General features: G+C 40.8%; 1 protein-coding gene across 2 annotated transcripts in view; it reads left to right on the top strand.

Annotated features, from left to right (window-relative positions):
• The window catches only part of PDE4B (phosphodiesterase 4B), a 196,000-nt gene that overhangs the window by 4,325 nt on the left and 166,835 nt on the right, over positions 1–24,840 (top strand). The window contains exon 1 of one of the 2 annotated variants that reach the window (XM_074831797.1): positions 18,171–18,421. The exons of the other annotated variant lie outside the window; for it this stretch is intronic. Within the exon in view, the coding sequence (XP_074687898.1) occupies positions 18,186–18,421 (236 nt within the window). The 5' untranslated portion in view covers positions 18,171–18,185. Of the gene's footprint in view, positions 1–18,170; positions 18,422–24,840 lie in introns of those variants that run through there. 2 annotated transcript variants of the gene reach the window in all.

The raw sequence follows: 24,840 nt of genomic DNA, 5'->3' as shown, positions 1-24,840 counted from the left end.
CTTTCCCATTTTCTGTTTAAGTTCTAGTCATTAAGAGCTTTTGGCTCGGTTAGCACTGTTCTCTACCCCATGCCAGACAGTTCCTTCCCTACGCAATTTCCAGTTCCTGGGGGCCTGACCACACTCTCAGGGAAGCACAGTCATGACTGAGATTTTTTTATTTTTTTTTTTTGTATAGGAGCAGTTCAAGTGGGATCTGGTCCCCAAGCTGTTTGTGCTTCTGTATTGTGGTTCAGTTCTGCATAAAATATACCCCAGATGCAGGTTATATTTGTGTAAGCCGGGTATGTGCCATTGTGTTGAAACAGATTTGGAATGATATGAGCATTAATAGACTCAGTGAGTGGGCAATAAAGTGATAGGAAAATTTCAGTGTAGATAAAGACAAAGTGATATATCTGAGCATGAAAGAACTGTAGCTGCAAAACAATATTACTACTCAGGAGCAAGATCCTGGGTATAGGATAGAAGTCCAGTAGAGTTGCAAGTTCAGTGTTTATTACTGGTCAAAAAACCAAATTAATTGTTAAAGATTTGAAGGAAAAGAAGAGTAGATAAAACACAGGACGCCATGGTAGCAACCCATTACTTGGTCCAATGTTGAATATAGTGTACAGTTCTGGTCCTTCCTCTCAAAAAAGGGTATAGCAGAACTAAAAAGAGTTAAAGGTCTCTAAGATGATCAAACATACGGAACAGCTTCTGCACTGGGATTGACCAAGGAGCCTTGAACTCTTCAGCGTGGAAAAGATACAGCTGAGCGAAGGGATAGGACTGAGATCTTACAAATGGTGTGAAGGGAAGAGGTAGTTGATCTATTGCTTATTGTCCCTTCCAATATGAGAAAAAGGGACCATCAGATAAATTGGTATGGCAGGCATGAAGCAAGTGTAAGGAAGTGGTTCTTTCTGCAGATTATAGTCACGCTGTGGAACTTTGTGCTGTAGGATACTGTAGATGCTGGGAGTTTGAGCAGGCTCAAGGGAAAGCTTAACAGATCCTTGGAGGACTAATCTGTTGTGGTTTCCTTCTGAATACATAAACTCCACCTCTTGTTCAGCTTCTGAGCTGCGAGTTGGGACTGGAAAAATATTTGAGGGGAAGTCTGATATATATTTGCTTTCTGTTCCTTTCTGTTCTGTGCTTTTAAAATCTTGTGGGAGACAAGATCATGGGCTAGATGTACCACTGGCCACCAATAAGACCATTCTTATAAGTCTGGGGTTTTTTTTCACCTCACTTTGTGGGTATCTTTTCTTGGGGCTTTAATAAAAATGCTGAGGCCACAGGCAGAAAATTAACATGTTTTAAGCAATCGGGGGGGAAAAAAGGCTTTACAGGTAGGGAGCCTAATGCCATTAAACAGTGTAAATCTCAGACTGGGACAGGAGAGAGGGATATTCCTTGTGAAAAAAGTATCCAGCTCTTAGTTTCATAGGATTCTAGGATAATTCAGGCTGGAAGGGACCTCAGGAGGTTTCTAGTCCAATCCTTGTTGGAAGTGAGGACAGTGTAAGGTCAGACCATGTTGCTCAGGGGGCTTTATTTAGTCTGATCTTGAAAACCTCCAAGGATGGAGACTTCATGTCCTTTTTGGGTGACCTGTTCTGCTGCGTGACTGTCCTCAACTCATAAAAAAGTCTCTGTATGTCTGGTCAGAATCTCTCTTGACTTGTCTCCTGCCAGTTGTCTTGTGTTTCCCAGCGTTTTGATGGAAGGTTAACGGCCATGTGCTGTTCCTTGGGACTGTGGAGTGTATCTTCGTTAGTCCACAAATCTACACCATTAATGCAGCACTGGATATTCAAGTTGCACTGCTTTTAAGCCTCTGTCTCTGGGCTGTGGAAATTGTTCACTAATTTTATTCCCGGGTTTAGCTTAAGGGGACAGAGGTTTCCTGACCTCTGTTTATGTTCCTGAAGGGAGACAGTCTTCACAGAATCCCAGAATCATCTCGGTTGGAAAAGAGCTTGAAGCTCCTCCAGTCCAACCATGAACCTCACACTGACCGTTCCCAACTCCACCAGATCCCTCAGCGCTGGGTCAACCCGACTCTTCAACCCCTCCAGGGATGGGGACTCCCCCCCTGCCCTGGGCAGCCCATTCCAACGCCCAACAACCCCTTCTGCAAAGAAATCCTTCCTAAGAGCCAGTCTGACCCTGCCCTGGCGCAGCTTGAGGCCATTCCCTCTTGTCCTGGCGCTGGTTCCTTGGCTCAAGAGCCTCATCCCCCCTCTCTGCACCCTCCTTTCAGGGAGTTGTAGAGGGCGATGAGGTATCCCCTCAGCCTCCTCTTCTCCAGACTAAACCCCCCCAGTTCCCTCAGCTGCTCCTCTTGCTACAGCTTGTACAAGATAGTGAATCATACAAAAGGAAACTCTTCATTGAAATTTAAATGTAAATGGCCTTGACATTTGGGGTCCACACAACTAAAATGCATAAGCAATGTAAGGTCCAAGTTTAAGTTTTCTGTAAGGCCAATCATCAGAACTCTTACATGTCCAGTATAAATTCTTTAACATAGTATGTTGGTTTTTTCCTGAGGGTACATAGAGTTGTAGCTTGGAGACTCTTTCTACAAGAGATCGGTAGGACTCATTCAGAAGTGTTGAGGTTCACTGAGCTTTCTGTAATCTGTTTCAGTGCATATGAAACCCCAAAGACGGATGTGAAACACCTCATTATTATGACATGAAATGTGATTCCTAGAAATAATGTCTTTATTTCCTTTGTCTAGTGTGCACAGTAGCTATCATCTTTTTTTGTAATAACTGTAAGATTGTTAAAGAGCTTTCTAATGGTACCAAGATGACAGTTAACTTTTCATGCTGATATACAAGTTCCTCATTGCACTGTTCTATTTAGTGTATATTCAGAACACATACAAAACTTCTTTAGTTTACTAGGGCAGGTAGGGTGGAAGTGAGGCTTTCCACGGGCATTTCATACCGAACAAAGAAGTAACTTCAGTTTGGGGTTTTGTTTCCTGTTTGTGCAAACCATTGTAGTCTCTGTAAAAATTTATCATCTTAACCAGAAAAAACAATAATGAAGTTTCTGGAGAGGCAGGGATAAATCAAAACCCAATCGCCAGAGGATTGCTCTGAACTGTAAGGTGCAAAAGCTCTGTCTCTGCTGGGGTTATTTCTCTTTTCTACATTATCTTGATGAAATCGCTGGGGAAACTCTCCCTGTGTGTATTTGGGCTGTGCATTCTGCTGAGCCCATTCTCCCAGTTCTTCCATTTCCTGTTAGCACAAAATCTCCGCTATATGCTCATTATTTATCTTTTTATTGCCCTTGTGCTGGAATACTCTTTTGCTTTCTTCTGGACGGTTTATTTAGGCTCGCTCTGATCTCCATTGCTCCAAAGCATTTCCCTATTTGTGCTCTGTATTGAACAAAATGGCAAATATCTCTGTTATCAAATGAGATTTCTAAACTGGAATCCCTGAAGATAGTTGATGTATAATAATATAGCTGTGGTTCTTCCTGGAGCAATTTAGGAGATGCCACATCTGTGAAATACAATATTTTCCACTTCTACCGTGCATCTTCCTCAGGTCTGTACATTACCAAGCTCTTTGCAAAACCTTACCTGTTGATGGAGAATATAGTCAGATTATATTACAGCAGCTTCAGCACTTTGTTTTCTTTTAAAAATATTGTTCATTATTGGTTAGGTGAAATTTGGTTCTATCATCACTGAAATGGTACAAAATTCAACCTGCATCATCAGCTCTGTGCTAGTCTACATGCTAAGAATGCACTGGTTGTGGAAATTCAGCTGTTCCTGGGATTGCAGTAACTGTGGTTCGAGGAAAAGAATAACAGAGTTCAAATACAGAACATATTATTTGGGAGGGATAGAGGAAAATAAACCTATTTTTTTCTGTAAGTAGTTTTTCTGCCACATTTTTTCAGAAATCACCTTAAATTTAACCTCCAGTGGTAATACAAAAATAAGAACCGTGAGATGGTGAGCCACGACTTATATAAATATTTTAACTTAAGATACATGGGGACCTAAAAAATAAAGCTGCTCCTGAGTTGTTTTTTTTTCAGTTTTTTATTAGAACTGTGTTTTCTTGAAACCGGTGCTGGTCTGACAAGATCTCTAAGCATCAAAGAAGAAATGGGCAGCCTGACTCCAAAGCAATAATTCTAAGCCAGCTGCAATGTAATAATATTTTGTGTGAAAATGGCAAGGCAGTACACATACAAAACAGCTTTCATGAGTCATGCAAGGGAAGAGGATATAGATCTTCAAGTGGCAATCGGAATGTAGAAGTCTTACAAGCTTCCTTTGCACAGATTTGGTCCATATTTTCCTAAAAGTTGTTAAAATGTTTTCCACAATCTTGCTCCATGTTTTATAACTAAAACTTTGTGATAATAGTTCCAGGCAAGAGGGGAGAACGAGGGTGTGAAGAATGTAGCTACGCTCAAAGCATCCAAAATAGTTCTCTTACCCTATTTTTTGATCCTTACCAGCTCCTGGGTTAGGTTTGACAGCTAGCTTCTGATTTACACCATTTCTACACATTTGACTAAGGTCTGTGGAGAGATTTTGACAGTTTCACATCAAGTTTCTATGTTGAAACAAAAATAAGTTCTACAACGAGTCCCAAAGCGGAAGGAAATAAAGGCCTTAAAAATTCTGTGAGGGTTGATATGGCTAATATTAAATATAGTAAGGAGTGCGCTTTTTCAGGACATAGACGTTCTGTTACACATTTGGACTATGATATTAAATATTGTATTGAAATATGTTATGTTGCTAATTGTCCAACGCAAAAGTTACCTCACTCTTCTGCAAGAACAAAATGAGAACTCACTAGGTTTGAAGGAAGTCGTATGCTAACAGAGTTGGTTGCTGTTTGAGTCACATTCTTGCCACTTACCAGAAAAAATTAACCATTAGTCTGTCTTTACTTTTTAAGATTTTTTTTTTTTTACAGCATTCATAATGAATCAGCAAACTGTAGTGTTTTGTGTGTCTGTGAGCATGCTATATTATTGCTAGTCATTTGTCAGTGACCAGGTCTATAGCTTGCTTTCTTCTGGAAGAGTTTTATTGTGCAGGTTGGCGGTCAGAATCTAAAAATGAAAATTCCACGTCCATCTGAAACTCTTCCTGAAGTTGGTGTGCGCAAAGAAGGGCATGTGAGTGCATGGCTGCATCCTGAAATGTGCGTGGACGGCGAGTATATGTAGTGTCAAATCGATGCTTGTAGTACTGCACGTTGTTCTCCAGATGGTGATCGTGGGCAGCAAATTAGATGCAAAAACAAAACAACAAAAATTCAGTATAATTTTGGGTGACTGAGTCTGAGACCAAACCTTGAGCAGAAATGCTGACTTAGCTAGGGCCGGCTCGTAGCCACTGTGAAGCTGGTGGAGATGAATTGAGGGATCAATATGGAAAGTGAGAATGATAAAGAGGATGGAAATTTGTGTGGAGGATTAGAAAGGATGATAAAACTGTAGTCAGGCTAGTAAGCTAAGCAGGAGGTAATATGCCCAGTCACTCCTTTATATCTGAAATCTGTAAATCCCAAGGAATGAAAGGACATATTTAGGGTAATAGGAAGCTTAAGTAGGAACAGCAGGATGAAAACCAGAAGTTCAGAAGGAGTAATGCTGTTCTGGAGAAGTCTGGGGCTTTTTTGTCTTTTTTTTTTTTTTTTTTTTTAAATGTAGTTTCAGACTGTGAAATAGGTTGAAGTCTTTATTTCTTAGATCTCTTCAAATTCAACTAGATAAGAACTGAAGAAATATGCTGCAAGCTTGGAATAGAAAAAAAAATAGATGAGCTGGCTTTCCATATGATGTGAAAAATAAAAACTTAGGGGGAAAAAAACCAGCACTTAAAAACTTGGTTTTGATTTTTAGTCCTATATTTTAAATTATTTAAATCACAGAATAGCTGAAGTTGGAAGGGACCTCTGGACATCATCTGGTCCAAAATGTTTGTTATTTACATAAATCACATCAGTTTTTGTTGTAATAAAGCAGGGTCAATTATTCTGATTGAACATGCTTCCTGTATTTCAAAAGCTTTTACCATATTGACTTACCTTGAAAAAGGAGGTCAACTGTATTCGTCATAACTTCTCGTATATTCTGTGGGGAAAATAGTTTTTAATTGTGCTGTTTCTGGAAAATGTATATGATAGTTTTGAAAATCAGACTTATTATGATTTGTTCTAAGTTTCCTAACAATATAAAAGCTGTAGAGAGTGTTGAAGAGTGCTAGATCTGGAAACAGTTCTGAAGGATTTTGTCTGCTCAGTGATTTTTGTTTGTTTTTCAGTAAGCAGAAATATTACCTGGTACACTTAGGGATGGCTCATTCCTGGTGCTGAACACTGGGATTGGTAGGAGCTCGGAGTGCTGGGGACCCTTCAAGAAAGTCTCTGAAAAGCTGAAAATGTTCTGTTGTGAGATAGTTCTTGTGTTGTCTACAGGCAGATCATAAAAATTACATAAAGAAGTTCACTAAGGCTTAAATCTGTTTGGGTTCACCAAGGTGGGAGGTAGGGGCTGCTTGCTTAGTATAGGAAGAGGAAAATTCCTTGATTTGTTGTCATTGTTGCCCCTCCCAGCTTCATTTTAGCATCTCACAAAGACGTGGAGCAGGAAATGCAGATAGGGAGTTAATTGAGAGAAATGTCTTCTCTGATTTTTTTTCTACTTTCTCCCTTAGTGAGATGTTTCCACCAGAGAATATTCCATCCTCACTGACTTTGCTGAGGGGATGGTGGTTCTTCCTGACTAGGAACCATGTAGAGTAGAGGATTGGTCAAAGAAACACTAAACCCTGATGCTGTGTTGGCACTTGCAGTTAGTCTGCTCCTCTGGCTCTGCTACGAGAAGCCTGGTTTAGGGGGGATCACTGGTGGACCCCTGCCCCATCTGACATTACGCACCAAATCCTGGAGATCTGTTTATAAAACTAAATCACAAGAATTCTTCATAATAGGACAAATGGTGGGCAACCCAACCATATAGGGGTCACTGCTTGCTCGTTTTATACAGTCAGTACCAGTGCAAACCTATCTGAAAAGAAACTGCCGCAGAGATAATTTGTGCTATCTCTGAGTTATTACTGAAGTTATTTTCTCAGCTAAAAATATACAGATAAGCGTTTTGACTGCCTATATTTAGACATTGTCTGTTGCTGTCAGTTTTTGAAGCTCTTGGATCTTCTCAGTTGGAATATTTTTTTATTTTTATGTTTTCTAGCATGTCTAAATAGAATAACTATGATTTATGTGCGGTGTGGTTGGTATAGAGGAATTTTAAGAAGAAACAATGTTGGATTAGTCATAGATTTTGAATTTAAAATGACATTATTTTATACACAATTTATATTTTGTTATTGCAATATCATCTTTTCCTTAGTTTGCATTTATTTGAAGTATTTCTTTACAGAACGGGTTATTAGGCAGTGGAATGGATTGCCCAGGGAGGTGGTGGAATCCCCATCCCTGGAGGTGTTTAAGAGTAGGGTCGATATAGCGCTGAGGGATATGGTGTAGATGGGAACTGGCAGTGCTAGGTTAATGGTTGGACTAGATGATCTTCAAGGTCCTTTCCAACATAGTTGATTCTGTGATTCGTTGCATTTTAGTCTGCTTATGTGCTCAAAATGACAGCGTACCCTTTTTGTATGAATTGCAAGGTGAGCCCAATAATTTTATTGAAGATGATCCTGAAGTTTGGTGCTGCAAAATTTGCCTGGAGATACTAGTGGTTCAAAACAGAGGTAGCTGTAGGCACACAAAAAAGGCTTTTAATGATTCAATTATAATTATATACCTTGATCCAGAATGAAATAAGACAGGTTGAAATGTATCTAGAATGGAAAGAAATGAGTCACTGTTAATTAGCAAAAGACAATGAAGCTTCTGAAATATTATGTTCAAACTTCATCCTCCCAAGAATATAAAATAAATGGAGATTATGGAAATATGGTTGATACAAAAGCTGAATCAGACAAGAATTTGACACAACTTTCTTTTATCTTTAAACTTCTGACTAATGATAACTTCATCTGAAAGGAAAGATCAAACCCAGTTTGCTTTGTTACCTGGAGAACTACCTTCTGGTTCTCAGTTGAGCCACGGCATTAGATATATTTTTATTCCGTATTACACACGATGGTTCTGGTGGCGGTCTGTTTTCTGCTGCTGTGCAAGCAAAGAAGTTGTTTTAAATTTTGGTGTGAGGGTGTGTGTACTTCTAAAACCCCCAACAGAACAAAAGTGACTGTTATATGCCTCAAAATGGTCTGTGTCTTCCAGTCCCTCCCAGCTTGCTCTCCGTGCCTGCGTGCTGGCAGCAGGCAGAGCCGTGTCCCTGCAGTGTGGTGACCAGTGCTGTCTGTGACGTGTGCCTTCGTGGTTTTTCAGCGATGCCTGAGCTATCTAACATTATATTTGATAAGGGATTAGGGAACAGGAAAGATGAGTGTATTTAGGTTATTATGGGGCTGGGATGCAACTTCACTTCCCAGCATTGCGCCGTGCTGGTTTAACAGGCCACCTGCTCCAGGTGTCGTGTGCCTGGGAAGCTTAAATGCTTGGAGTGTGATTACACGCCATGCACTCATCTCCCAGCCAAAACTCAACAAACTCCACGTATAAATCACGTTTCTAAATACTTGTAGCCAAGCTGCTAAATCAGTTTATTAACAGCAATCAATTGTCTCTGACCTCCTGTGAGTAGTTCCTCTGACTGGCAAGTCCCCCGTGAGGTCGGAGAGCTCCTGTTGTCAGGACAGAATGAACCTGTTTGCCCTGCCAATGTTAAAGCCTTGGTCCGTGGGTTGGGTTGTCTTCTGTGGCTGCGGTTAGTGCCCAAACGAGATGCTGAGGCAGGCCAGGGGACCTGCCCTTCGTCGCCCATGGCTGCAGCGATGCTGTGGGTCCGTGTCTGGCTGAGGGGAGAGCTGCTGCCCGGCAGCCTTGCGTGATGCGGCGTGTGATTGTGACTGGTGACTGTGTGTGGACGTAGGAAACGTGTCCCTGGATGATTCTTCTTTCTCCGTGTTTGCCAGAACACCTCCAGGATAACTGGAAACTCCTCCAAGTACTGTGTGATCTCACTAAATTACCTGTGGTCCACGTCCACCTGGCACTGGCGGGCGTCAAATGCATTTACACCTTCTCTTATGTGTTTTTAGTAGCTACGTTGTGACCTCCTAGAATCTTTTAAAACTTATTTTTTGTATCAATTCCTTCCGGGGTCCTTTGAACAGAGACCCTGATAACATTGAGAGTGTCACTGGGATGAATTAGAGGACCAAGAACGTAGCGTTGTCCTCAGTCATGTTCTGCAGGTTCTCACCCCGACAGTGGCTCTGGGAGGCTCGTTACATGTTGCTGGACACTCTCTTTCCACTAAAAAAACCATGAGACTTCTTACATACTTGGACAGGCCACAGCCACCTCCTCTCTTTAACCCTGTTTTTATTGGCACTGACAATCTCCAGGGTTTTGGCTGTGAATTTATTCCTTTAATTAAGCTGTAATGCACAAAGCTCTATGTGAATTCTGACAATTACACACAATGCATTTTCTGTTGTTTCCCAGCATCAAAACATGAGGCACTTGGCAAAGCTGGAGGTTACATCCATGCTGTTCAACAGTAAATGTAGTGAGCTTTACCTGTCTGTTGTTGGTTTCTTTTAGGGAAAAATAACTATGAATAAATGCACGTTGTAAATCTGATAGTGTTTAATTTGAGAGAGGTGATAAGGTGTAGATGATCTGAAACGCAAAGTAATTAAAATAACTTGCCTGCAAACTGGAATGATGTTTTGCCAGTAAGCTACTGCAGAACTAAGAATCTGGAAGAGCAAGAATAAAATACAAAACCTAAGCAGACTCAGATTAATGGTGAAGTTTTCTGTTCCTGTTCAGCTATCACAGGTGAGACCAATAACAGAAATATGTTTGCTCATGAAAATTATTTAAATCCTTTCTTTGAAAGGAGGAGGAGGGTTGTCCAGGGCTAAGCAGTCATTTTTGTACCCTCTCCATTGCCTGCGTGAGTGGAGATGTTGCCAACCAAACCAAACTGTCGTTTTTCAGGGGAATGTATGGCAGGATGCACAAAGTGGGTGCCTGAATTGGGTACGTAGGATTATCTGTTAGAAGAATGTTGCTCTGACAGAGCATTACTGATTTTTTTTTTTTCATACTTGTCATTGTATTATGTCACTTTCATTCTAGTTATAGGAAAATTACAGCTACTGATGTTTGCATTTCACATTTAACAAGGAGGTTACCTGTGACTGAATTATAGTTGGGTGATACTGGCCAGCAGCTACGGTGCCCGAAGCTGCCTCTGGACACGGGTGCAGAGGCATCGGTGCACGGCGGCAAGCAAAGGCCCGATCCTGGCTGTGGAATGCTGGTGACTCATGCAAGATGAGGTGCTTAGTCACAAGGCAAATTCGTGGCAGAGGCAGGTGCAGCTAATGCTCATCACAGCCAGATAAACACACCGCCGAATGGATCAAACAGCCTGGCAAGCGGTGAGCTAGCCTGTCCACACAAAGAGCTTTGGAGAGATTCCTTCATACTATGTCTCTCTGGTAGCATAAAGCCTCTTCTCATCACATCAGATGTAAGGGATATGTGAAACTGTAAGACTTTTTTGCATTGGCTTCTCTTTCCCCAGTGACCCCAGAGGTCTCTGCCTGTGAAGAATAAATTGGCTTGTTGAATTCATTTGTAAAATATTAATCTATAGCTCTGAAATGAGAAAATAATCGCAAGTAATACAGATTGGTCTGACATATGTGATTACTCACTGTGGATAATATAGACGGCATTTAAATGTTCTGTGAGAAATACACTAAATAAAGCACAGTCAAAGTTGCTAGGGAAGTACCACCATGAATAAGGTATCTTACATCATGCCCCGAGGGCTTATAGTATATAAATTTATTTCTTCGTATGTATCTACTAGGAGATAACATAAATACCTGTAAGAAAAAAGTGGCATTGTAGCATGATAAGAAATTGTACTTTTTTGTTTAAATACAAAAAAGTGCAAGGAACCTCAGATAAATTGTGTCTCTGTCTATGATGTGATTTACTATGGAAAAAAATATACCAAATCCAGTTTAGGACTAAATGGCAGGTGAAAAGCATCAGGCTTACTCTTACTACTGACTTCTTCATCCGTGTTCTGAATGCAAATAATTTTTCTGTGACAGAGGACCTACCTCTTGTAGTGCTTTACTCAAACGGTACACGGACAAATATCCAAGCCACTCAAAACTCTCAAAGTATCTGTCTTAAGGATGGAGTTAATTTATTTGTGACTCATCTGAAAAGTATTCTGGATCTTCTTGACCTTGTCAGAGGTGCTGGATGTTTTAAAGACCTAAAAACTTATGAAATCGTATACGGAGACTGCAATTGTTGGGTGTTAAACCAAAAACTAGTATTTAAGCTGCTTATTGAATGAGGAACAGCCTGTTTGAAAGCAACTGGATGCTGATGAAATGGGAAGAGCTCAAAAAGTTGCCCTTTATATAGGGTGGGTCCTGCTCAACCTTTGCTAAGCTCAAAGAAGTGGGTAGTTTCTCTGTGCTGGTGTCCTGAGTCTCTAAAATAAATAAGGATGGACTTTTCCAGTTGCTTCTTTCTTTTGTGGTTGGCTCAGCTCCTAGGCTGCAAACCAAAGGGTTGCTAGGTGCTGTGGTTCTGTCTTCCGTGACCATTTATAGCGCTCCAAAACATCACTTCAAAGGCCTATGCAAGAATTACTAGTGTCTGCCCTTCAGAAAATTTCAGGGGCCCCTAAATCTGTGGGAACGGAGATACAAACTATATCATTTTAAACTATTAAATATAGAAAAACCTTATCTTCTAATGGTAATATAAATTACAGTGAATGGTTGTTGTTATTTCTTTTTGCCTCTTAAATGTGGGAAATTTGTCATGCAAACCAGTAATTAGTGCTGTATTTCTGCCTCTCATTCAGCATCTCAATTCTGCAAACTTTCAAGAAAGTATAAGAAAAATTGTCAAACATGTCATTTAAAGTTTTCTGTCATGGGGCCATCTTTTAGAAGCTCTAGCTTGTGAGACAGCAGACGTTGCAATTGAGCAAAGGCAGGCATTTTTATTATTTTTTTTTTGTTTGCTTAAAAAGATACAAACTGAGCACCAAAAAGCCTCTCACTTCTGAGCTGAAGAGACTTTTCTGCACTGGGCTTTTCTCGGCCTTCTGTTAAGAGGACATCATTAAGGGAGGGTTGAAGAAGTTTACTGCATCAGCATCTCTTCACAGCTTCCTCTCCGTATTTCTTTGCTGTTACTTTTATATTATTGTTAAGCACTGGATTTGTATTGCATGGTTTGGAAGTTTGATCACTGTGCTGTGTGGTGGCTTTCCTTTATCGCGCTGTAGGAGGATGTGGCTGATCAAATGCATCTCAAATTAGAATGGTGAATTCTTATTATTCTGGCTAAATGACTGTTTTAAAGCATCAGAATTTGGTACGATGGTTTAAAATGTCAACAATAGGTATATGTTTAAGTAGAGGCTATCATCAGATTTGATGCTACTCTAAGGGAGTTAAAAGTAAAATTGGGACTAGGATGGGGTAGAATTAAGGAATAGTGATTCTGCCTCTAATGTAATCGGTAGCACTCACCGGTGGGCTGGACACAGCGTGCCTCTTGGTTGTGATAGAAAGGAAATAAAGAAGGCATGAAGTACAGATTTCATTGTTTCTTCTCGTGTCAGTCTCTTCAGACTATACCCTTCACCTTTCTTTTCCCTTTTTCGCTGCTTCTGTTGTGTCTAGAGGACGAACTCCATCACTGGAAAGATTTAAGTTCTCCACCACAAACATATCCTTGTGTATAACACTGGCTGTACAGCTCCTTTTGTTTTTTATTATTTTCTTGGAATCTTTTCCAGGTTTTAGCAATGCTGCATCGAGCTCTTCTTTTCACATCACTGTCACCTTCCCAGCTCCTCCTTACCAGCCATCGCTCTGACTTAAAGCCTTGGCTGTCATTTCCCACCCTTACATTTTCATCCACAGTAACTTCTGTTTTCTCATCGAAGCACTATTCTTTGACTTTTCCTGGCCACGTACCTTTCTACAGCTTCCAGTTCATTGATGCATTTTTTGGCTTGCTCTAGGTTTCCTCCTAGACATTTCTCTTTTGTTTGATTCACTTGCCTCCCCCTCGCATCTTTGCCTGTCTCCCATTGCCTGGGTTGCTCTTATTTATTCCCGGCGTTGGCTCATCTCGGCAATTACATCTTCTGCCTTAGGCATCGAACTGAAGATCACATCCATGTCAGTCCTGTGACATTTCCACCGCAAATTTATTCCCTCCTCTACTGCAGTCTTTTTAACCGAGTTCTTTTCCAGTACAAGTGACTGTTCCTGTACTCGACTCTCTCTTTTACCTTCTCATTTCCTCTGCTTTCTCTATTCACATGTCTTTATTGGTTTAGTTCAAGAGAATATTGTCATTTTATAGCTTTTTCCCTCCTGTACCTTGGCTGACTTTTCCCCTTTTCCTCAAAATCTTGTTCTTCTATTGTTTCACCAGAAAATACATTCCTCAACTGCTCTGTTCCTCTAAACTCATCACTTGCTTCAATGACCTAATTCTAATTCCAATTTCTAGTCTGCTGCATGATCATTCCTACTCTGATCAACCCTTTTCTTTTATAACGGAAATATGATTTAACTGACCTGTTGGAGGAGACAGTGATTTTACTGCCTTCTGCTTAGGATCACATTGCCTGTTCATCTCTCTCTGAGCTAATGGAGCTAATTGGCATCTAGAGTTTCTCTCCTGGAAGTCCATCGTAGATCCTCCCCCCCAACCCATCTTCTACCCTGTACATTTGGCAGAAATTCAGATGTTAAGTAGCAACAGTGCTGTGAGATTCCATAATGTTGCTGGCCCAATAGGGGTTTTTTACATCAAATGTGTTCAAATTATAGTCTAAAAGAAAGATATTGGCTTCTAAGAGTCAGATTAAGTCCTTCCCTTGTGCATCCTCAACTATTAATAAAGGTTCCAGAGATGGCCATCTCTCCTGAGTGACCTTTACAATCCCGTGTTTGCACAGATGCCTGACTTAAACCGAGCAAACACCAATATGTATGAGGGACCATCAGAGTCCTTCCAGGACTAACAAGTACAAAGGAGCAGACTCTATTGCTTCAGGAACACGTACAACATGTGTGCACATAGACTGCAAATCACTTGAACAATTAAAAATATGTGGGGGTATCTGTGTTTTCTATTTTGTAATGGTTGGCATACATAATAGTCTTAATTTTCAAATTGTTCGAAAGCTTGAAAAAGATTTTTATTTTTGCTTTTAAGGGCAGTATACTGAAAGTCAGGATTTCTGAAAAGGAGACTCTGTACTTGATTAAAAATACGTTTCCCCTAGGTTTCCTTCCTTTGAAAAAGAAGGAGAAGTGGTGCCAGCATACTGCAATCCCTTGAAATAATTTTTCTAATTAATTTGCTGTCAGGTTAGCATTATCTTTTTGGGATGCCTTGCTAATGCATTCGGATGGAACAATGACCTAAGTAATGGGGGGGGGGGGGGGGCTTCCTAACTGTTTTTATCTAAATAAGCTTTTAGAGAGTGTGCTGTATGGAAGAATTATCCAATTACTCTGCCGCCGACTGAAAGCGCTGTGAAAACTCAACTAACTACTCTTCTCTTCCTACTGAAGCATGTAGGGCATTTCACAGTTGCCTCTTGCCTAGTATTTTATTTTATCCTGGCAATTATGGCTTAGAAACAGGTAAATAATAGTGCTACTGTAAAGACAGTATATATCCTTGTTGCTTAGCAATGCCTTTCAACACAATGAAGATTAGCCTTTGATGAGGAATTGCATGCTTGAAAATGTTATTTACCACCTATATTGGTTATTATAATAAAATATATTAAAATATATTAAAACCTTCCTCAATCCTAGACAATTTGGTAAGCTAGGAAGCTTGTATGAAAACTCACTCAAATATACTTAAACTTTTGAAAATTTTCTTAACTGTCCTTGTTCTTCCAAGTGGTTTCATTTTCCTGCCAGCGCTACCAGGCCCTTTTCTTTAATTGTCTTTCCACCCTCAACTCTTCCTTTGTCTTACCGGCCCCTTTTCTGAGGAGCTGAAATTACTTGTTACTCTTCGCCTATGGGTCCTATTGCACACAATAATCTGTATTGAGGGACAGATTATTCAGATTATTGTATCACACTTGTTACTGGGACATCACAGAAGTTCAGGAAAGAGTGAGATGCCTGTTGACCTTTTTGTTTGGTTGTTTTTTTGGGTTTTTTCGGTTTTGTATATCAGGGGAACTTCAGTAAACTGGTCCTTGTATGTGGTAACCTCTCCAGGTGTTCTGTCTACTGTTGCCTCCTGTTGCCGACAGTAACCTCAGCAAGTGTAGCAAAAGTCATTTTTCAGAATTATTGCCAAGTTTATTCTGATACAAGCTTTCACGCCAGTTAGCTCAAGTCTCTTGAGATGTCCTTGATCTCACCTCTTCTTGGCTTATCCTGGAGTAAAACAACATGTCTTGACAGAACTCCAATACTACACATCAGTTGGGACTATGTAGATGTTGGCTGCACGGTCCTCTGCGTGCAAGATCAGAAGTTGGCAGCATGAAGAGTGGTGTCTGAGATGGAAAGAGCCTTTTCTACAGCCTTTTTCAGCTAACAGCTCCCATTGCCACCAAGATCTGGGAGATACCTAACAGAAGAAATATCTTGTGCTAATGGGCAGCCTTCAGAATACTCTGAGGCTGTGTAGTGTCCCAGACCTCAGCTTGGAGAAGCACCTGCATTTGGGCTACCCAAAGCAGTGGGGTGGCACTTTGTCTTTTCGTTCTCTATGCTCCCACAAAGGAGAGCAGGGGCTTGCTTCTCCCCCCAGGCTCCTTTTCCCATCTCCATAGCTGAGTCTCTCATGCATTTCTTTGCTCCACAACAGCCTTTGCACATCTCACCACTCCAGGCTGTGGGGCTGACATCTCATCACTAATTTAGGAAAGTCCAGCTAACGAGAAGCGCTCCCTTAATGGGCACTGCTTCTGAAACAGTGCTGAATTCAGGGAAGGAGAGTACATACTCAGTACGAGGAACGTGCCACTGTATAGTGTGTTTTATTGCAGAGTGCTTTGAAAAGGTGAGTTTCCCTTTATTCTCCTTGCTGGTTTAATAGCTTTATGAAAAGGCACGGAAATACTGTTTCTCTAATATCAGATGTATTCTCACAAATCCCACTTTGCTTCCTGGTGAGTTAGAAAGTTCATTTTTTCTGTTTGGAATTCCAGATTCTAAGCATGTGTGGATTTTATTTATCATTCAGCAGAGCTCTCAAGCTCCCCTTTGTCTTCCACTGGCTGTCAGTAGAGTCAAGATGTAGAGTAACAGATCACAGTCTAAGACGTCATAATTCCTAAAGCATTAAATGTTCCTGTTCTGCTACTGCGCAAACCTCTCAGTATTAAATAACACTGCGTGTCCAGTGGCCTTAGGTTAGGCTCAGGCAGATCTTTTGTTTGGTTGGTTGTTTTTTTGTGTGTTTGTTTTTAAATAAATGTGAATGGTGAATAGCATAGTAGCAGGTTAGGTAGAATGTCTGGGAACTCCTCTATAGCTTCTGCTATAGGGACGCTCTCTATAGCAAGCCTTTTCCTTGAAGCTGGGGAAGGCATGCTAATATTTTTGTAGTGTTTGGGGAAATATGAGTGAAAAGAACACCAGAATGGATAGGGACTGGTGGGGATCTGTTGGGTAATTGATGCCTATACTGTGCAATTAACCTCTTGCATGCGGATCACAGCACTGCCACCGTAGGCTGGCTGGGTGTACTCTTTCCCATCTCCTCCTTCTTTAAAAAGAATTATTGTATTTACATGTAAGGTCACCTCTTTTTGACCAGTTAAAAAGATGCTCTGCCACTCCCTGTAGTATTTATTTAGTATGTTCTTACTATCAGCATTGATTTCTCACCTGGATTTCTTTTTTTTTAACCTTGCAAGTGTGGAAGTTGGTTTCATGGTGTTTATGTCGAGAAAAAAATCTTGGGTTTTGTGCTTCTAAATACATATATTGCTTAAATTAATTTGAATTAATTCACATTGTCTTGGCAGGGAAGTACCAGGTCCCCCATCCTTCGATGTTTCCCTCTGTTTTCTCTCTCCGTGCTTCTCCAGCATTGGGGCTGTCAGGGATTCTGCCCTCTGACCACACGCAGATCCCAGGACGGCAAAGCACGGATGCTTTGGCATCTGTGGAGCGTGCATTCTCGCACGCTTTGTTCTTGCACAATATTATTCCTTGCCTTTTTTTTTTTTTTTCTTCCCCCCTCACTAGACCTTTTCTTCCTGGCCCACCCTGAGCACTGTGCACATCTCTATCAGAGCCAGCGCCTGGGGGTCGCTCCGGGTGTGCCCGGGGTGCGCTGGGCGATGCCCAGGAACAATGTCATGGTGTTAGACAGCTCGTTAAAATTTCATGAGAATCCGACACGCTCATCACACAAGACGGAGCTGAACAGAGTCCAGTTGTCAAAATAATATCGAGCCAATAAGCATGTCATGGGTGGAGCTACTGCAGTACGGGTAAAACTAATTCTGAATGAAGAGCTTTTTATTAAACATACCGGGCCTGAATGAATTGGGTTACTTGGCTTGCGACAGACTAGGGAATTCCTTGATTTTATTAGTGCACCCTGAAAAATCCGGTGTTTTTCTGTTAAGTCTGTGAAGCCAAAATGCTATAGGAAAGGGATTGATCAGGAGCTGGCTGTTATGAATTTTTCATGAGCTGGTGTGCGGGGCTGAATGGCTCCGGCGCGCGTCGGTGTGTAGCTGGCAGGCGAGCCGCATCCACAGGAGGCTGCTGACACAGAAACACTTTGGCGCATTTTCAGAGGGAGAGCTGGGCTGATAAAGGGTTTTCTGACAGCCCTGGCTTATCGTCCTTCGATTTATGCTGCTGTTGCTTCAGGCAGCCTTTCCATTTGGAGCCCAGCCTTGTGAATGAGCAGGGTAAGCTCTGCTGATTTATCAGCGTTTTTAAGCCACGGCGATGCCTGCGTGATGTGTTTTTGTTGCGTTTTCTGAATGGTGAGAGCTCACATAACATCTAAGCTATGACAGCAAAAGATTCTTCTAGGGAACTTGCTACTCCAGAGTCAGAGATTTACATAAGGACTTTCAAAGAACAAATGCATTTAGAGCTCGAGCTTCCCAAGCTGCCTGGGAACAGACCTACGTCTCCAAAAATTTCTCCTCGCAGTTCACCGAGGAACTCTCCATGCTTTTTCAGAAAGTTGCTCGTGAATAAAAGCATCCGCCAGCGTCGTCGCTTTACGGTGGCACATACATGGTAAGATCTGCTGGGTATCAGTGCGGGTTTACAAAACAGTGTGTGTAGCTGTGGTTTTAACAGGGAAAAACGAGCTGAGAATCATTCATGGTACTCCCCGCAAGTGTTAAATGAATAGAGCAGAAGGCAGCCAAAGTATGTATAATGCAGTGCCGCGACAATTGTCATTCAGCTTCTGTTCTCCAGAAGAAATCCAGCCCATTATTCCTGTGTGCCATGGTTAATCTCTGTCAAACAAAGGCAGCAGCCGGTAACTTTCCCAGACATTATGTTGTTGTAGGTAGAACACAGGAATTGATTTCAGGACCTTCAAGCCGTGTTTTTTTTTCTTTGCCCCCGTCAACTCTGACTGCAGATGACAGTACAGCGCAGACTGGGCGATTTGGGCAGGGTACTCATGAAGTTAAATGCTGAAAAGGGGCTTGAACTTCACAGTGAGGGGCTTTTAAACAGCTCTTCCTGGCTGTAAATATCCTTTCTTTCAGCCATTTTTTCAGGGAAACTCCGGTTAAGAGTCTTCTTCCCTCCCTTCAAATTACTAACCCCAAGTAGTCAATTTGCATGCCATTACAGCTGATTGTGAGCTGCCTCTGACCATCAGTTATCCTGGTTAAACCAGGCCATAAACTGTAATCAAAATATATAATTCAGGAAAACCTATGAGAATCTCATTGGTTCATTTTCTAAATTTATTCTATATGGGTCTTGTACGGTCCACCTTTGAAATTCCAAAAGTCTCTATAAATATGTGCTAGTTGTTTGTGGGAATTAAACCAGAAAACTTTCAGTAACATGAATGTTTTTAAACCCTGCTCACACACAGCCACATCCATTACTGTCCTGTTCCATGGATTGAATCAGAGGAGCGAGGCTGAGGCTGTCCCATTTGGGTCCATACGGGCCAGTTGTTTAGGGGTATCTGAAATACCCATCCTTGTCTGCTACTTTTTCAAATAGAACCTAATTTTAAAATGATTTATTTGAGTAATGCTGAAATATTTCAAAGGTGTATTTACTTCTGAAGTGAATTGCTCGTTGCTTAGAGTGGATTAGTACTCTTATAGTTGTTCTGTGCTGTTAAACAGTAAGAAAAATAAGAGGAAAAACTGTGAACTTTGATGCCAGGGAATTGTACTGAGTAAAACTGGGATAACTGACTTTTAAATTTTTTTTAAACTCAGTTTGAAATGCATTTGGGGTGTAGCAGCATTGAATTCAAATTAGAATTCTAGAATCATGCAGAGTTTCTGCCTCTTTTTTTTTTTAATCCAAGCAGTAATAACAGCCACCCAAACTGGTTACATGTTGTAACGGTTTCAGTATGTTCTTTAGCTTCCTCTAGCATTTTAATTGGGTGTAGTCAGTGCTGTTTAGGTTTATACACATTAATTCCTTTGAACATCTGTCATATTTCTCAGCATTGAAAGAGTGGGGTGCTGCTCATTTTACCCCACTAGCATGTTTTGAGAAATGCAGACTGTGGAAAGACGGTACTGCTGGCGATTAGTAGAGCAGAATGTGATCAGAGTCCGCATGGTGAAAAAAAAATAGATGCACACACATTTATAGATGTAACTAATAATCTCTACTTGAATCATCTTGTAACGGAGGTGGGATTACTCTAGGTTCATATTTTTTAATGGAATGGTGGAAGGTTCTCACACTCTTCCCATTTTTTAAAAAGTTTTTAGTATCAGGTGGTTATGAACTGGACATAAGTGTTTTAACCTTAGATGAGAAGTAAACTCTTGTAGAAATGAAGAAAATCCCCCTTGCAAGGACAGGTTTCCAGGATGTGTGAGTGTGAGTACACGTTTAATACAGTCAAAACATACAGCAAATCCAGACATATTTTCATGTTGCTTTAGCATGTTATAAAACGGGAGGGAATTTAAACTACTTAAGTGTGATACAGTATTTCATTAGGATGTCTGTACAGCTGCTGCATGTGTGTTGTAGATGGTGTACTTTCAGCTATGTAACTGAATTTGCTATTAGTTGTAAATTTGTTGTGCACTGCATGAAAACATCATCACCTGTGCTAAGCAAAAATGCTGCTTATGTAAGGTGCTCTTTTATGTTGAGCTGGGAAGTAGTATCTGGATAGCAAAGGAATTACCTCAGGAGTAAATGTAGAAGGAGTATCAGCTCCGCAGCAATACATTTACAGCATGAAATTAATTCATGCTGTTGGATATCGTATAATCGTATCGTATAATCTATAACTTTTGTAGCCTTGTGAATAGAAAACAATCAGTGAACTTCCTCAGTTTGGGGGTTAGTGGTGTGGTTAATTATGATCTTTCACCACCTTTATCATCATTGCTAATGTTGTTACTTGATGAATCTTCTGTTCACTCTTCTGTGTCCCTTATCTTCAGTTTTCAGTCTTCCCTTGCTGTTCTTCTTTGTTTTTTAACTAATTGCCTTTTCTAGGCATTTTCCTTCTTTTATAACTGCATACATTTCAACTTCTTTCTCCTGATTATGCTGATGAAATCTGTCATCACTAGTCTTCTCCAATATCCAGTCATCATCCAAAAAGAATAAGAAAAAAGATTTTTCAAATGTCTTTTTTTTAGACAAGGCCATGACTCAAATGCTTCTGTACTCTGAATCTTTCTTTTCCTCAGGATCCAGTTCCCACAACAGTTCTTGACCAACAGTCAACACAGTTGCCTTCAAACATCTGCCAAGCTGATCCATTCCTGCTCCAAACCCCTTAAACAGTTTGCCATGGCTGGTGTTGCTGTGTCCAGTCTTCAAATACCTCAGTCATATAAGATAACAGTGCAAAAACTCTTAAGCCTTTGGTCTTTTGCCTCCACCAGAATCCACAAGTCTCATTCTTTTTTTTTTTTTTTTTTTTTTGCATCTAGCATTTTTGTCCTGGAGATCCTAAAAGCCCGTATCCTATTTCTTCCTTTCTGGTAGTTCCCCCTTGTATCACTTGCATTTTGGGGGGTTTTGTGAGAAAAAGAGCAGGCAGTAGTTGACATGTCTTGATACCTGTGAGTAGCCATCTAAATTGTGAACATGCAGTGCACCTTAGTTGCAGAGTTTCCTCCGCAGTCTTTGGAGAGGGGACAGCATCTCCACGAGACAAGGAGATACGCTTGGTCCGCAGCGCTTTCTAGCACAGAAACAGCATGGTCCCTCTTCACTGCTCGTGGCCTGTTCTCCCTCGCCTTGGCCTTAGCCTGAGGACTTTCAAAGCAATAGTTTTAAAAATAGCTTTTATTTCCTATGGATCTGCCATCTTACTTTTGTCAAGAAACACTGTTAATACCATGGGGATTGCACCCAAAGCAATGTCCGCAATGTCTTGGAAGATCCTGAACGTCTTCTAGAAGAAAGTAGATATTTTCTAAGTGCACTCTGCTGCTTATAATACAGTTTTATTTATCTTGCAATATTTATCTTCAAGATTATAAATAGTTCTTCAATAATATTGATGCAACCTAGATGACTTACTCAGTTTCTTAACATATCGACAGCCATTGGCTATGCTGTGTGATGAGCACTAGCTTTTTAATGGAGTGATTTCTAGAATATGATGTTTACTGTCTTTTCTTAACTAAGACTTGTGGTTTTTTTTCAAATTAATAAATTTAGCTTTCATCATTTTAGTGGTTTTAAGCCTGTCTTTTTTTCTTTATACCTGTTCTCCAGTTTATAAAGAAAATGCAGGACAGAACAGAAATGGCATAGTAGAAAATTGTACTGTTTTTTCTTTTGGTTATCCTTCAGTGCAATTGAAATACAGACATGGGTTTGCTTTTTAAAATATAATGTAAATTGTAAATCATATGCTAGCCCTAATTTTTTGAAAAGGTGATCTGTTTTCATTACACAATAATTTTTGTTAGTGGAATTTAGTAAGTCGAATCGTATGGCATAATCCAGTCAGAGGGGTGGCATTTGAGTTTTTTCCAAGCCTGGTGAATAACAACTGATCGGTTTAATTACTTGAAGCTGCAAAATGTGCTATAGGCGAATCAAGGTTATCAAAAGATGTCATGTTTTGTTTTGCTTTCTGATCATTGCGCTTCTAGAACCAAATAAAAAAGACTGACTTAGTGGCAACCCACACTTGGAACAGCACTTCAGAAAATTCAATTTTTGGAGACTGTCTATACACTTGAAATTGCTGAGGACAACAGGCATTTATAAGATCCACAAATTTCTCCCGTGATTTGGCCGTGTGGTGGTGTGTATGAGGCGCAGGACTGAACCTGTGGTGGAATGGAGCTCCTGGGGCGACCTCGTCCCTGTTGGAGTGAGTCCCTTTCAGCGCCAAGCCCTGCCGTGTGCAGCTGCACCAGGGCACCTCATCCGAGGTCTCCTGGCCAGCTTCACCCTGTACGTGGGCTGGAGGAGCTGCCTTTTGCTTTTGAGACAAAGCTAGTGTCTCTCACCATAGTCCAGCTCCTTCAAAGTACTATATGAAACACTTTTGGACCCGTTTCAACTTTGCTATATATATGTAGCAGGATACATTTCCATAGTTCCAGCACTGAATAACACACTTGGCTTTACTTTGATGAGCTGATCTGTTTGTGTTTCTTGCTGGCTGTTGATGTGATTTCAAGCTATTTTTTTTTTTTTTTTTTTTTTTTTTTCATTTTGGAGCAATAGGATGATTCTCTTGCTTTGCTGGAGTTTTGAACTGGGGTTGGTATTGGACACGCTGTGTTGCTCAGTTATTTACTGAAAGTCCTAGGAGAAACAAACTGAAGTGAGTAGGGAAAAGGATGGGGAAAAACCAGAAGGTTCCTCTCTTTTTCTCTGCTGAATATGTTCTCCCATCTGTCCTGAGGAGAGTTTCTGAGTGCTAGCAGCCAGTGACAGGAAGGATTCCAAAGGACATGAAGGTGAGGAGGAAAGAGCTCTTCAGACAGCAGAAATGTGCACACACAACAGACACAGAACCAGCCGTGTAATCTTTACATCTGTTCTGACTGTGTATATTGCCTCCAAACCCTGTCTGCAACCGTGGAGGCCGGAAAGGAGAAACGTCTTTCATCCCCCAGCCACTTACATGGGAAAACATGGTGTTAAAATACTCACCAGCTGTTAAAGATTCAGGCAAAGTATGACAGATTATTGTATTAATGATAATTTTATTTTGATAGGTTCAGCCATTTCTCTGAGAGGGGGAGAGACAGAGCAGATCCCTTCTCAGGGATCACACTATTTCTGGAATTTATAATACCTTTAAGTAAGTTTTTAATGTTTACAGTGCGCTAATCTACAAGGAATATAGATCCAGAGAGGTTTCCTGACCTACTGTGGTGGCTGAGGCTTGCCTAGAGAATCCATCACCTCCAACTCTCATACACAGGCTTAACTATAAAGTTAATGTTTTCTGTGCCAAAATGGTTTCTTGAGGAAGCTTTGCTGTTGAATTTAGCTTTGTTGAAAGCTGTGGTGATGTGTGAAACTTGCCGTTGTGATAGCATCTACAGATTTGTGCTGTACGTTTCTAGGAGGTACAGTTTGCTTCTCACGTGCTCGAGTTGGTTGCCAGGACAGACTGATAAACCACGAATGTGTCTGCCACATAATTTATGCAGTGTAGATTAGCTTCACTGCAGATCTATACATTTTCTGGTCCATCATTTTTTTTTTTCCACTTTTTTGTTATTGAATAACCACAGTGAGCTCTCCTCAGTGCTCTCCGTGTTTTGCTTGTATTACCTGACATTACCTTATGGGAACAACACATGGATTCCAGCTGACGGTGTGTTTCTGCGTCGCACGATGTGAGTTTGGGGGTAATTTGACAAATCAGGTTTGTAGGTTCTTCCATAACGATCATACTATGGGCATTCTGCAGTAGTCAAAAAAAATTAGTTCAGGTTAAAACATGGATGATGTTCTTAGCAGAGGTATATTAAAGCAGTGCCACAGAAAATGGCCTGCTGATTCTGTGATGGGTGGATTTGGAGAAGTAGGAAGGAGAGTGCCGATTTGGGGGGATATGGTGTAGGGGAGAACTTTGTAGAGTAGGGCTGATGGTTGGACTCGATGATCCCAAGGGTCTTTTCCAACCTGAATGATTCTGTGATTTGAGAAGCTACAACGTGAAAATTACAGTTGCTCTCAATTTCCTGTTGGACTACCTGAATGGGTATATAAAATGGAAATAACAAACCTGAACTCTGCTCGTGGGATGCTGTGACTTTTACCAAGTTCATGAATCAATAGGCGGCATTGCTTGACACACGTGAGTTTGTGTCTCAGCACAATATAAGGCTATAACTGATAATAAATAACAGGCATTTATGTAATGTACTGAAATAGTGACACGTAAGCGTAATGCTAAAGTAAAACAAGAAGACTGGGACAACAGCAGCTCATAATGTTTTGGGGTAAGATATTGCCATAGCTACCCACAGAAAAAATTATTAATACAA

This window comes from Strix aluco, chromosome 8, assembly GCF_031877795.1.
Source record: "Strix aluco isolate bStrAlu1 chromosome 8, bStrAlu1.hap1, whole genome shotgun sequence".
NCBI lineage: Eukaryota > Metazoa > Chordata > Aves > Strigiformes > Strigidae > Strix > Strix aluco.
The sequence above is the reverse complement of the archived record's forward strand: the minus strand, read 5'-3'. Positions and strand labels throughout refer to the sequence as shown.